The sequence below is a fragment of the Carassius gibelio genome, chromosome A15, assembly GCF_023724105.1.
Source record: "Carassius gibelio isolate Cgi1373 ecotype wild population from Czech Republic chromosome A15, carGib1.2-hapl.c, whole genome shotgun sequence".
NCBI classification, from domain to species: domain Eukaryota; kingdom Metazoa; phylum Chordata; class Actinopteri; order Cypriniformes; family Cyprinidae; genus Carassius; species Carassius gibelio.
The window spans coordinates 13,007,356-13,021,286 of record NC_068385.1 but is presented as its reverse complement, the minus strand read 5'-3'; the positions used below and the strand labels follow the sequence as shown (position 1 = coordinate 13,021,286).

Genomic DNA, 13,931 nt, shown 5'->3' with positions numbered 1-13,931 from the left:
TGCACGTGGCCGCTGTTGCTATGGTTACAGGTACGCTTCCGCAAACAAAACTGCCTCGCTTCTCTCCGGTTGAACTTCTCTTTCGGTGGGCTTTGTAAACTCGTTTTTAAGCATGAATTTGCAAGATAACGACGACCTCGAAAGGTTTTTGAGGAATGTTGACCAAATGAGTAAGTGCCGTTTGTTTACAACTTATGTTTCTTGATAATAAAACGTCGTCTGACGTCAGTGCGGACAGACGGGACTCTTTCAGTGTAATGTACTGGAATGAACAGATCACACGTTTCTTTGAGTCATGAGGTAAATGTAATTTGGGAGTTAAAAAATATAAATATTTTTTGCTTTCTGATTGCAGATGAGTTAGTAAAAGAGTTCAATTGCAGCGATGTGTCTCGCCAGGAGAAAGCAATTGCGAAGGCAGATCAATTCATCTCATCCCTGGAGCAGAAGGAACCGTGTCAAACCAAAATCAATAAAACTGTTATAAACAAAAGTCCTTCATCTGAAAATTGTCCAGCGGTAACTTACAGTATTTGTAGTCTGTACTGGAAATAAAATATGAATGAATGAGTAAAAACTAACTTTTATAGCATTTTAAATTAAATGTTAGAGTTCACGATTATATCTGTAATAAATGAAAATTAGTTACATGCTTTATGTTAATACCTAATATTTAAAAAAAGCATGTTTTTTTTTCAAATGTGAATAAGTTGTTACAACTACAGTTGTTTTCCTCTTTTTAGAACATCCAGTATGAATCTGGTCAAAATCCAGGTAGGTTTGTGTTGGAGTCTCTTATTTGTTCTTGGTTCAGGAGTTGACAAGACTTCTGTCTGTTGAATAATTTGCTTTCAAGCAAAAAACTTGGATGTCTGCCCTTGAAGTCTTGCAAACGATTTATAAATCAATACAAACTAGCTCACCTTCATCTTCACTTCTTGTCTTTTTATTATAAATCTTGCAACGGTTTGTTGTACCCTTCGATTCGTCAGAGAATTTCTTGAGGATATTAGAAAAAGATGCAGAGGAGAGAAGACTGAGAAGAAAGATGAAGGAAGAAAAAGCCAATGGTGGGTACGCTGAAGCCTGAGAGCGAAATGGGCAGTTTCTGTTTTCTGTGTGCTTTGTCAGTTTGTGACGTCTAGATTTGCTTTGTCCTCGTTTGACCCGCAGCGTTAAGGGAGAAGGGGAATGAGGCTTTCACTCAAGGTGACTACGAAACGGCTGTCAGGTTTTATACTGAAGGCTTGGAGCAGCTGCGTGACATGCAGGCTCTCTACACAAACAGAGCACAGGTACGTCCGCGTTTCTTGTACAATAATCTGAAAAGTCCGTATCATAACTGTTATTCCTGTGAGACTACTCCTCTTGTGATTTTATGGTCTCTTACGTTCATGTATTATGTAGGCCTTTATCAAGTTGAAGAGATATAAGGAGGCCATAAGTGACTGTGAGTGGGCTCTGAGGGTGAGTAAAACACTGGGAAAGAGGTCAGAGAAGTACCCTCTCATTTTTCAGTGTCAGCGGAAGCAGAAGTTTCTCATCCGAACTTTTTTTGGTGAGAACAGCAGACTGCATAGTACAGTGTCTATTGAACTGGATAGTTGTGCAGCATTGGAAAATTGGGTTGAAGTTCCTTCTGAGCTGTTCCAAATAGTCTTTACTTTTGGAAAGCATTTAGAAAGTTAAATAAGAGTTATTTATTTATAAATAAATATATCCATATGGTCTAATGGAAAATCCAATATATTGTCTATTGGGCCAGTGAGAAATAAGGATAAAGAAAAGGAAAAATCTTTTAAAATGCCAGTCTGTACAATAAGTACAACAAATAAGTACAAATAAATAATTGTTATGCCCTCCAAAATATATCAAAATGAGCTTTAATTTAGATGATAAATGTTTCATTATAGAAAAGTTGTAATATATTGGGTAAAATAATAATTTATTCTAGATTGGGACCAAATAAATCACATTACTGGTTCTAGTTTATTACTTTAATGCAGTTCTCTGTTGTTTTCAAGTGGCCAGTGAATATATAAAACTTTTATTCACAGTGCAATGAGAAGTGTATTAAAGCGTATGTACACATGGGAAAATCTCACCTAGCACTCAAGGATTTCAAACAGGTAAGTATCATTCTGGAGAAGTCCTTCTGTCCTTTCACGTCTAAAGCTGGATTACATTTATATTTCTCACCTTATCTGACCTCTCTGACCTGTTACTTTTGCTTCACTTTTCAGTCCAAGATTTGCTATCAAAAAATTTTGGAGATAGAGCCGCAGCGTGAGACCATGGTCAAAGGTATGATCCAGAAATGCTGTGAGGATCTGAAGCGGGGTCAATATACTTTAGATCCATGCTTTAGCACCGGAGTAGGATTAGCATTGTTTTTATTTCAGCATCCACTCTGGCTGTATATCTGCTTTCTAGTCAAGCATCTCTCAGAATAAACTGAATTTGCTTGTAGTTTTACATGAGTCTCTCTCACACATTCCTTCTTTCGCGTCACATGCATTTTTATAACATTTGTCGCTCATTTAAATTGATTTTAAACTTTTCACGGGGAATAATGGCATTGTGCATTTCCATTCTATGCATTTTAATAGAATATTTCCACATGAATTTGCAAAAAAGAAATATGTTCATGAAGCGATCACATTACCTTGCATTACACTAGCTTATCTGAGACAAGTGGATATGGAAGAGAAGGCATCTCTCCAGGAAAAGGCAGCTTGGGAAGAGCTACAGGAGGGAACAGAGCAGGCCAGGAGAGTACCAGAGCTGCTGAAGAAGCTTGACAGACCCAATGAGATCAGTCTTTACTACTGTGGTGGATTGGAGCTGCTCTCACAGGCTATAAAAGACTGTAAGTTCACATGATTAATTCAGAGTCCTTTGTTTATTTGAATCATATATATAAATACTTATACATTTATTAATTGTCACTGAACTCCAGCCGGTTTTGGTAGGATGAACAAATGTTTATGCCATCCTTAACCCTCAGATCAGTCTGAAATATGCCTTCGGTTTACCCAGTGTTGTTCCAGAAACCAAGGCGATATTTCTTGCACTAGGGATCGATGCAGAGAGGAGAGAAGTGAGGAATTTTGTGCTGAGGGCTCATTGATTCTGCTCTGTGGCTCATTTGCAGTTCATGATGAGGAAACTAATCCTCATGATCAGCCACAGAGGACAGACAGTCCTATAGCAAGCACAAGCTCAAGGCTTTTTCACTTTGTTAGTGAATGCGTGCATTACCTTTTATTTTGTTTTTGCATAAATCTGATCCTGTGTCAATATAGATTGATAAAATATAATATATAAAAGGGACAACCTGAGCTTGTTGCCATGAATCACAAAATTCCCTTTACTCTGGTGAATATTTCTCAGGGGGGTGAGTTTATGTTTGAAACTCAATTTCATATGAACACAAACCTTAAAAGTACTGCCTACAGGAAAATTTTAACGGTATATTTAGAATGAAATAAAATCTAAAAGGTTGCTCAAAGTATTTAACTGTTGTTTAGTAATACATTTATTTATACATTTATAAAACACGTCCACTTGCCCTTATGTGACACACACACACACACACACACACACACACACACACACACACACACACTAATTATTATTAAATTAATTCTATTCAATTTCTATTAAATTCTACCCTTATTATATACAGTAATTGACTCTTTTCTGAATGTACACCAGTATTCAAAAGTTTGGGTCTGTAAGACTTTTTACTGTTTATGAAAGAAGCCTCTTCTAAAACAGAATTTGATGTTCTGTTTCTATTTTAATATATTTTAAAATGTATTTCTGTGATGGCAAAGCTGAATTACAGTCTTCAGTGTCACACAATCCTTCAGAAACCATTCTATGCAGATTGGGAGCAAGAAACATTCTTTTTCTTATCAATGTTGAAAAACGTTGTTGCTTTATATTTTTGTAAAATCCTTGATACCTATTTTTCAGGATTCTTTAATAAATAGAAATGTCCAAAGAACAGCAATTATAAAAAATATTTAAAAAAGTAATCTTTTGTAAGATTATACATTTTTACTGGCATTTTTGATCAACTGAATTCATCCTTTTATTGGCTCAAAACATTTGATTGGTTATGTATATGAATGTGATGATATTGCGTTCACTTGTTTACACAAAAGATATTACAAAAATAATTTTGATATTTCACTTTTATTTTACTTTATTTCAAACTAGAAACCAAAAAACTATTGCTAGAGAAAACCCATTTATTTAATGAGTTTTGACTCGATTCCTTACAGCTATACTGAGATATAATATATAGGCACCATGTTTTTGTTTATACTGTACTTCATATTGATATAAACATACATTCATATCAAGGTAACTTGATAAAAAACTACATGTTAAATCAAACTTTTAACTTTGAATTTGACTTCCTACTTTATGTACTGTACTGCAGTCCTTTCCAGAAGATATCCTCTATAAAAAACAAAGTATCAGAAGTATTCTACAAAGGTAAAATATGGGTCTGCACATTATGCAACATAAACTTGAAAGCACTCCAAGACAGAAAGCTTTTTGCCAAATGTTTGTGCAGGTAAGATACCTGGATAGCTCTTTGTAAACTAATTTCTATTATTTCCACAGAATAAACACTGCCTTTGTATAGATAAGGCAGCACTCTCTTATTCTTGATGAGGTTTTGTTTATTCTCCCTGTACTCTCTTTTGCCCTTGAATGGAGTGTATTGTGTGTCTGAGTCTGGCTACTGTGATGTAGTGTTGATATATTGCTCTCACTACACACCTACTAACACTGACCTTATCTGTTGTCCCTCACAGGTACTGGGCAGACATTTTTCAGATTAAACAATGGCTTCAGTATCATTAATGGCAATAACACTTTAAGAAGGTAAGGTTGCTAAAGAAGACAACCTGACAGTTAGTGGTCAGAATGTACTTTTCACATTTAAAATGGCTGATGTGGTGTAAAGGTCTCTAGAAGATGTGTTTAATTTTGGGAAGATCTTACTGTAGTATCATAAAGTGTGCATGCATAATCCACGTATGATTATTTGCATCTTAACTTTCTCTCGTCTCTTATCGTTTGTCTTTCTCCAAGCAAATATGCTATTAAAAATGAATTGACTAATGTGAATGCATGTAAATAATCATGCTGTATAATCGTGTCATATGTTGGAATTTAAGAATGTGCTGGTTGCTCTTTTTTTTAATGCATTTATGCTGAATGAGGAATGGAGCTTTCAAGCTTCAAAAAGGATCCAAAAGATTGTTCTGTTTTTGGGTGTCACAAATCACTTTAACATTTTATCTATGCATGACTGAAATGTATTTACTGTATCTCAGTTTTTTTCCTCTTCTGTATTTAGCTGTCTCTCACAGAATTCAAAAGATCCATATGCGGCTGATTTATGCTTGGCCATCGTCAAACTATGGAGGACAGTTTGCAGTGGAAATGGTAAGATGAAATGCAGCATGTGAATCTTATTCAAAGACCTTGAAAATAAAAGATGCTATTACTGAGGAAAACATACTAATCCCATTTGCACATTCCTTTTTTTATACTCTTAAAAAGTCTCTCTTTGGAAAACTTTAAATGTATTGACACCATTTAATATGGCTCTGCTTTCCTAGATTTATTTTAAAGTAATGAGCATTCGTAAAAAAGTCCAAGTCGATATCAATTTATCCTGTTCTTGCCTGCTAGCAGTAAAATTGTTATTGCCTCCCACATTAAAAGTCTCTTTAGTAAGTAGTTTGTGCCCTTCAGTTATAATCGTATTAACTGGTCAACTAAATCTGCATTTGTCTTTATTAAACCTTCTCCATAATTGTGTTCCTTCCAGAGCATAACCAACAGCTGTTGATGGAGTGTCCCGGTACTAGAGAACACATGGTCCAGCTGTTGGCTTCACCAGTGCGTGTACAGAGGGAAAGCCTGGAATTGCTCAGCATGTACTCACAAACTCAGCACGGACGAGACGTGCTCATCGACAACCTGAATTCAAACCAGTATGTAATTTTTGTGTCATGTTGAATGCATTGCATTGTAGTTTACAAAATGATGTGAATTGATAATTTACAACATAACACACGAGGAGTCATTTAGACATGACTAATTATGTGAAACAAAATAGATGGTCATGCCACTTATGCTTAGACATACTGTCATGTTAATTTGATCATTTTTGGATCAAGATTAAAGATAAAAGTATATGCTTAAAGCATAACTAATAATACTAATAAATCTACATTTCATTAAATGCTCAGCATTTAGACACTTTAAAGATGCTCCATGCCTATATTTGCAAATCTCTTAAAATGTAATGTGTTTTGTATGAAAAGTAATTGTTTGCATTGCTTAATCATTTAAACAGCATAATTAATTCATTATATAAGTATTTTTAATAAATAAATATTTATATTGTTTTTTAATATTTACTAATATTTATTTAAACCCACTTTGATGTCAATTTTATATTAACCTTCTATGCTTTTTCCAAAGCTGAGCAGGAGATAGATTTAAATGTGGTGTTCCTATGATATCTGTGATTCATCTCATTAGATCTAGCATGCAGACACCTCCTGCTGTTATAGCATGTTTTATTAAAGTCCTTTTAACAAACCTATAATGAATGCGATCTGTCCACTGCAGAATGGCAGAGAACCTGATGAGCTGTGTTTGCCGCGATATGAGCTCTGCATTGGCGCTTACAGTTCTGGAGAACCTGGCTGCAGAAAATAAGTATGCACAATCAATATATTTGCCCTTACCATAAACCATGCCCTGTTTTCATGTGAGACACATTCAAATTCATTCAACTCAACAGCCCAGGTCCCTTGAGAACGCAAAGTCAACACATTTAAGAAAAAAACTATCCATCACATTGACAAATCCCTCCATTTATCTCTGTGAAAGAGATCAGCCTCTCGTCGTTTCTAGTCATTCAACACCTTACAGATAGAATAAGGTGCTCTCGTTGACCAGGAGATGGAATTAAACAGCCACTTCATGCACAGAAAGAAATGAGGATGGCGTAACAGTTTGATAGATAGTCAATGACAAGTGTTCAGTGAATTCAAGCCGCTGTCTTGTTTCTAGATAAGGATGGGTATAGGCATATTGGTCTTGTCTAGAGTTGTATGCTGGGTGTCAGCTACATGTGATTTGAAACCTTATAGTTCTGTTTGGATCAGCGACCACTGCATTATAACGCCTTTTTATCTTTTGCCCCTCTAGCTGTTTGTGCATTACTGTGAGAGGGTTATCTGAGGATTTAAGTCTGCTGAGCTTTTTTAAGTTAGTGGTTAGTTTCTTTATTTAATAATTTGTTGTTGCTGTTTGTCTTTTTCAGATTTAAGATTCAGTCAAGGGAGAACTTCACAGCAGTGTTTGCCTTTCCTCTTGAACATCTGCTGGTGATGTATTATGAAACATCGTTCATAGTCATCCTTTTAATAATTATAATCATTTAAAGCATTATAGTGTGTAATATTCAAAACAATAATACTTTATTGTATGATGTCTCAGATATTTTCAGCAAAACAATTATAAATATATTATAAAATAAACTTCTTGTTGATTCAAGATCCTTAATGCATTTTAGCATCTGAATTTTGTCATTCTGTATTTCAGCATCCTATTTCAGTACTCACAGTGTGGCACATGTATACTGTCATTGTGATCTTTAGGAATGAGACCCTGCATGCTAAGGAGTCTGTTTAATTTAGATTTTATTATTTTTCTATACTGCATGATAAAATAATAACAATTTAGTCTTCTGGCAGCAAAAGATCCCAGTCTTCAGAGAAGTTGTTGCATTTCAGTGCAACATAGATTACAGTCTATGTAGAAATCCATTTAAATCAAAAGATTAGTAATTGTACCTATCATATTGTTACTAGTATGATGAGAGCTTATTATGTCTTATTATGAATAGTAAGAGGAGGGTGTACACATGCAAACTTTGTTCTGTCTTTTCTGTAGTTATAATTAGAATTCATAATTATTAAAATGACATAATTAGCTTTACATAATTAACTTGTACTACCATTTAAAAGATTGGGGTTGGTCAAATTAAAAAATGTTTCTGAATGAAGTCGCTCTCCAAGACTGCATTTATTTGATCAAAAATAAAGTAAAAAAGCAATAGTATGTAATATCATTAACATTTCAATAACTTTTCTATTATAATATACTTTCAAATGTAATTTATGGCTGGGATGACAAAGCTTTTTTTTTTTATTCCAGTCTTCAGTGTTAAATGATCCTTCAAAATTCATTCTATTATGCTGATTTGGTGCTGAAAATAACAACTTTTTTTTATTATTATCAATGTCAAAACAATTGTGCTGCTTAATATTTTTGTGTAAACGATGAAGCATTTTCCAGGGTCCTTTGATGAATATAAAGCATTAATTTGAAATATAAATTTTTGTATCGTTATAAAAGTCTTGCCACTTTTGATAAATTGACCCCAAACTTTTTAATAGTAGTGTATATAATTAAAATCGTCCACCTTTCAACTAATGCTGTTTTTCCAATGCACTTGTAGTCAAATATCATGACAACCGACCACAAGACACTGGCTTCTGTGATTTCTGTGGTCGGGACCATGGCTCGAGATGATGTCATCAGTAAAAAGCTGGCAGGACATAGCGGATTTTGGAAATGCTCTCTCCAAACTATGGTAGGCTTGTAGACAATAACAACCAAGCTCCCAAATACTCTGTCCTTGAACATTGTTGAATTATGTATGATGTCTTGCACTCTGAATTTTGATTCTGAGGGTTTGTTTCTAAGCTCCATTTTTCCTATCTTGTTGCATTAACTGTGAAACAGCCAATTCCCACAGACGCTAAAACTGCAAAAGGACATTAATTAAATTTATGGCACTGTCAAGATAAAGCTTTGTTTTGGTTGCAGAAGCAGTGCATCGGCCGTGAATGTAAAAGTGTCCTCTACCCCCTCTTGGGCTTGATGATCAACTTAGCCTCAAATCCCTCTCAGGTTGTCCAGGTAAAGCAGGAGTTTAATATAGCAGGCTCTAGGCCAGCCCTCATCGGAAACATCAAGCACCTTTGTAGCCAAAGGGCCCTGGATAGGCAGAAAGTTCTGTTAGCACTTTCCTCTCCATATGTTGGAATCATGTCTGAAACACCAAATGAAAATTGGAGAGAATGTTTTTTTGGCTCTCTTTTAACATACAGGAGCACGCTGTTCTGGCCAGCAGCAGGTGCTTGGACCTGCTGAGCGATTCCTCTGGAGGCGTCATCACAGTGAGTTGAATTCGTTTAAGCAAGGCCAAAGCAAGCTTTAACCCAACCTCTGATGAATGGAGCCGGCGGAATGTTTGAACTGGAGATTTCTGCACATTAATTATTGAAATGTTCATCCTGCTGGATGTGGGTTGTTGTGGCGCCCACATATTAGCATCTCTAGAGCATCTCTACAAAACATTTACACATGCCTTCTACAGGATCAAAAATGGAAGTTCAGAGTATAAATATATGGATGTCCTTAGATGGCTAACATCCCCAAGAGAAGGATTTTGCATGCACAGAAGTATTTACATAATGATTACCATGGCAGCCGCAGGCCCTAGCCTGGAGACTATGTAAATCTAGGTTGGTTCTACTGTAGGTTGCTTGCTTGGTTTTGCTGCCTTGGCACTTCATATCTCTTCAGTCAGTACTATTAAGGTGAAGGAACTTTGTCTTTGTCTCCCTTTATATACAGTATAATGGAACTGATTCCTTCTACCTCGTGGTGGACTTTTAGTGCTGTGATACTGCTTGAACTACAATTTTGACAAGCCGCAACAAAATACATTGGAGTAACGCCCAATCTTTTTTAAATGACCTATCCATCGTGTTATGGTATCAAACATGTTATATTGTTTTGTTTTGGCTTCAGAGAGCTGCGGGTTTGCTGAGCGTTCTCCTACCGATGTCTCCTGATGCCACGCAAGAAGTTGTGCGAAATGGAATAGTGAAGAAGTTGCTGAAGATTCTGAAGGTAGAGCCTCTGTCAGGTTTTAGAATTCAGTATAATGTCTTTAAGGAAATAAAGTCAAATTAAATTAGACAAAAAATATTTTAAATGGTAAGGATTATGCCCTTTAAATTGGTGAAAAGTCAGTACTGAAAAGACCGTCTTAGCCTAGTTGAAAGTTCAACCTTGTTGACACATTACACTTTTACTACTGTATATTTCATAACCAGTGTATTATAATTTTTTACAGTCTTAAATTAGCCCAGAACCCATATTTCAATTTCCATTGAAAGCGGTGTAAATCTACCTTTATTTATTTGTATGTTTATTCATTTAAATATTTATTTATGACCTGGTTTTATCCTTTGCTGGACCTGAACGCCATGTTTGTTTGTTTGTTTGTTTGTTTGTTTATTAATATAATTTTTCATCTTTTTTTGCCAATTAAAGCCATTTAAAACCATGTATATAATTTTACTACTGTCACATATGTTCTGTTTACATAGACTGTGTAGTTTTGTTCCTTTACCTAGTTTTCCTTAGTTTCCTTGATTAGTTTATTTTGCTCACCTGTGTCCTGTTAATTAAGTCATTTAGTTCCTTTCTTGTCTGTGTATTTAAGTTCCCTCCTTCGAGTTCCTTCGGTTGTCGGTTGTTAATGTTGTTTGTTTTATGTTGATGTTACCCTGCGTGTTAAACCTTCCTTAACCTGTCTTAATCATTAATAAACAACCTAGTTTCTTTTTTTTTTTTTTGCATTGTTTGCTACCATTATTTATTTACTGTATTTATTATTATCTACCTGCTATTATTATCTACCTTTGTCTGCTGTATTCTGGTGAACAAACAGACAATGTGTAATGGTGGCGCGACCAAAGTTAAATGCTTTAACCCTGTAGAGCCTGGCATATTAAATAATATTTCGAAAAATAACATATCTCTCTATCATTTGGTGCCATTGAAACTCTGTATTTCAAAACCACAAATCAAAACAAAAAGCCTTTATGAAATTAGATCAATAGATATGTTTACTTTTTTTAAATGCATTTTTGTGTGATCCGTAAATCCCATAATATCCTGATCATATCCAACCAAATGCTGTATCAAATCTAGTTCATAAAACGTAATTGCGATAAATATATTAATATTCATTATTTATTTTTAAATATTGTTAAAAATTTCAGGCTTTATAGGAGAAGAAGTTTAACACCATTACAAATTATTGTATTCTGGTGACCAGGTATATTGTTTTATTTCTCAGGAGAGTATTGCAGGTGCAATTGTAGAAGTTTAATTGAAATTTGCCTGTGTCTGTCCTTCTGTCCTGCCAGGTAGGAGGAGAGATGAGCTCCAGATACTCCATTAAAGCCCTGACATTCTGTACTGCCTCAATCCCACAGGCCTGTGAAGAGCTGGTAAAGCTTGACAAACGTGAGTTCTGAGAGTTAGGGAGGTAGAGGATTGGATTTAATAACGTTTCTTAAGTTCTGTGGCTTTACGGTGACTTTGTGAAAGTTTCTGGGCGCTACGCACATTTATTCATTCAGGGCTGCACACTTTGAGAAAACTCCTGGGGAGTATTGACGAGTTGGTGGTGGGGAACGCAGCGTTGTGTATGGGCCATTGCTTAGAAGTGGATGGAGCTGCCGTTAGCCTCCTAGGCACAGACTGCGTGCAGTTGCTGCTACACCACGCTGCCAGAGATGCCAAACGAGCAGCCATTCAGCAGAATGCAGCCATTACTCTTGGGAAGCTGTGCAAAATAGAGCCCAGGTAAATTAGGTTTGACTTGCCTTTTGCAGTCCCCTGTATTATACTTATTAACATTCATGCTGATGTACACAGCAGTGATACTTTGGGAAACACGAAGGTGAAAAGATAATGTCTCCCTATAATTGACCCTTATAAGATGATGAACTTCTTGAATGCATAATGAATTAAAACCCCTCAGATCGACAATTTAAGGACATAAACAAGGCATCGTCAATGAACTGATTCAGATATAAACATTTTTGTTTGTTGAATCTGAAATTAGTTTATATTCTTGTGTCGTTTTTGGACTGTTAATGAGCACTTTTAGAGATGTAAGAGTCTCTTTAAATATTTACCAATTGGGCCTTTATCCTTTTAATGACCTAAAGAACACTTGAGTTTTTTCCCATTCATCTTTAATTTATAAAGTGCCCACAAGCTCAGGTAGCAGCTCTGTAAGTTGTGTGTTCTTGAAGTGTCTTGTTCTCCAAGTCAGCATCTAAAAAAGACAATCCAACAAAAAGTAAAAATCTTACGTCATTCATCTTTGATGAGCTTTCAACTTTTTAGAGGTAACGCTGCTCAGAGCACGAGTCTTCACAGTGAGATTTCAAACCTTAGTTTTCAGAGTACAGCCTTAAAAATACATTTTAGACAGAAAACAGACACTGTATTCGACACAGTCGAAGTGAAAAAGAACCTAATTCTATTGGTTTGATAGATCTCTGTTTTGATTTTTTTTCAGGCACATGGAGAAACTCAGGGAGCTCCATGGTTTAGAAATCCTTCACTCCTGTGTAAGATTGATCACGTGAGCCGCTACCAGTCATTCAGTTCCTCAGTAAATGAAATCATAACTCAGAACCCGCACACATACACACACACACACGCACAGATGAATGCTGTCCTTTGCTTTACAGCTAAAGACGCTCTTAAGTGAGGTCACAAATTACTGTCATGCCTTAAGGCCTATCTTGATTAGGCAGCTGTTTCCTGTGTTCGTTTTAATTAGAGAGAATTCACACTGACATGTGACTGTGTTATCTGCTGTTGTTGAGAACATGTTGCCCTGGGACGATATTCGAAACATTTCAATTTCCTTTCATCCCACTCATTTTGAGTGTGTTGTCTTGATTACATTTTGCTTTCTGTTTGATGGATTAATATTAGCTTTCATGTGTTAAATAAAAAAAGATTAATAAAACTGCATTTGAAAATAATTATAGTTAAAGCCCGCTCATCTTTGCAGACTTGAGAGCTTTATAAAATATGATGTAATAAGAAACATAAATATTATTACAATTCAAAAGAGTTTAGCAGATGTGATTCTGACAGTGTAACCCAGGGTTTGGGACAGAATTTCACAAATATTTTATTTTAGAAGTGTGTCTTTGAAGTGATTCCATTGCCTAAAACTATTGTTCCATTGGTCACTCTGTTTGGTGTTTTTATATATATATATATATATATATATATATATATATATATATATATATATATATATATATATATATATATATATATATATATATATATATGTATATATAATTGACACATCACATTGTTGTAGCTTTTTGTTAGCAAGCTAGCAGCATAGCCTACTACCTTATCATCATGATAACTGGTTAAGAAAGGCTCTTTTGATTAGATTAGAGCAAAATATGTTGATTAAATATATCCCAAACTGCTCTGTGCGAGATTACATTATTCTAGGGAATAAGATCTTGCATTACATTTCCATGTGATTTCAGACTAATTAGTCACATGGCATTTAAGACTGTTGACTGGTTCAAAAACAATTGAATTGAGACCCAAGTGACCATGTGCATAGATGGTATTATAAACTGCTGTTTATAGAGCCAAGTGATTTCTCAAGAGACCTTTTTTCAGTGATATCTGCCATGTAGTAGGAAAAATGTAAAGAATCGCTTACAGTGCCTTTTTACGGTACATTTAAAATGTATTCATTTAGCAGACTCTTTTATCCAAAGCAACTTACTAAGTAAGACATCAAAGCAATTCATCATAAGGAGCAAAAACACGAGAAGTGCTAACAATACAAAGCTTCAAACATTGTCTAGAGTAGTAGTTTGTAGAACAGGCAGGGTTTTAAGAAATAGTCAAACCATACTTTTTTTTAAAGAGTAAGCAGGATATGGTCAAGTGCTCAC

General features: G+C 35.3%; 1 protein-coding gene across 2 annotated transcripts; it reads left to right on the top strand.

Moving 5' to 3' along the window:
* Window positions 1–35: 35 nt before the first annotated feature.
* Window positions 36–13,175, top strand: LOC128029470 (tetratricopeptide repeat protein 12-like). Of its 2 annotated transcripts, XM_052617271.1 has the most exons (21): window positions 36–170; window positions 356–519; window positions 744–774; window positions 993–1,070; window positions 1,174–1,295; window positions 1,408–1,467; window positions 2,058–2,129; window positions 2,244–2,304; window positions 2,681–2,869; window positions 4,836–4,905; window positions 5,384–5,472; window positions 5,861–6,026; window positions 6,670–6,759; window positions 7,370–7,433; window positions 8,570–8,704; window positions 8,941–9,033; window positions 9,225–9,293; window positions 9,931–10,032; window positions 11,340–11,439; window positions 11,556–11,781; window positions 12,506–13,175. In XM_052617271.1, the coding sequence occupies exons 1-21, from the start codon at window positions 113–115 to the stop codon at window positions 12,573–12,575; spliced, it is 2,109 nt and encodes a 702-aa protein (XP_052473231.1). In that variant the 5' UTR covers window positions 36–112; the 3' UTR covers window positions 12,576–13,175. The 2 variants fall into 2 exon arrangements, with proteins under 2 accessions (XP_052473231.1, XP_052473230.1); XM_052617270.1 differs by having other exon boundaries at window positions 2,058–2,304.
* The last annotated feature ends 756 nt before the right edge of the window (window positions 13,176–13,931 follow it).

Coding starts and splice junctions, on each gene's coding strand:
- LOC128029470 (XM_052617270.1), top strand. CDS start 113: ATGAATTTGCAAGATAACGACGACCTCGAAAGGTTTTTGAGGAATGTT. Junction 1,468..2,057: donor ACTGTGAGTGGGCTCTGAGG/GTGAGTAAAACA, acceptor TTTTATTCACAG/TGCAATGAGAAGTGTATTAA. Junction 9,294..9,930: donor CCTCTGGAGGCGTCATCACA/GTGAGTTGAATT, acceptor TTTTGGCTTCAG/AGAGCTGCGGGTTTGCTGAG.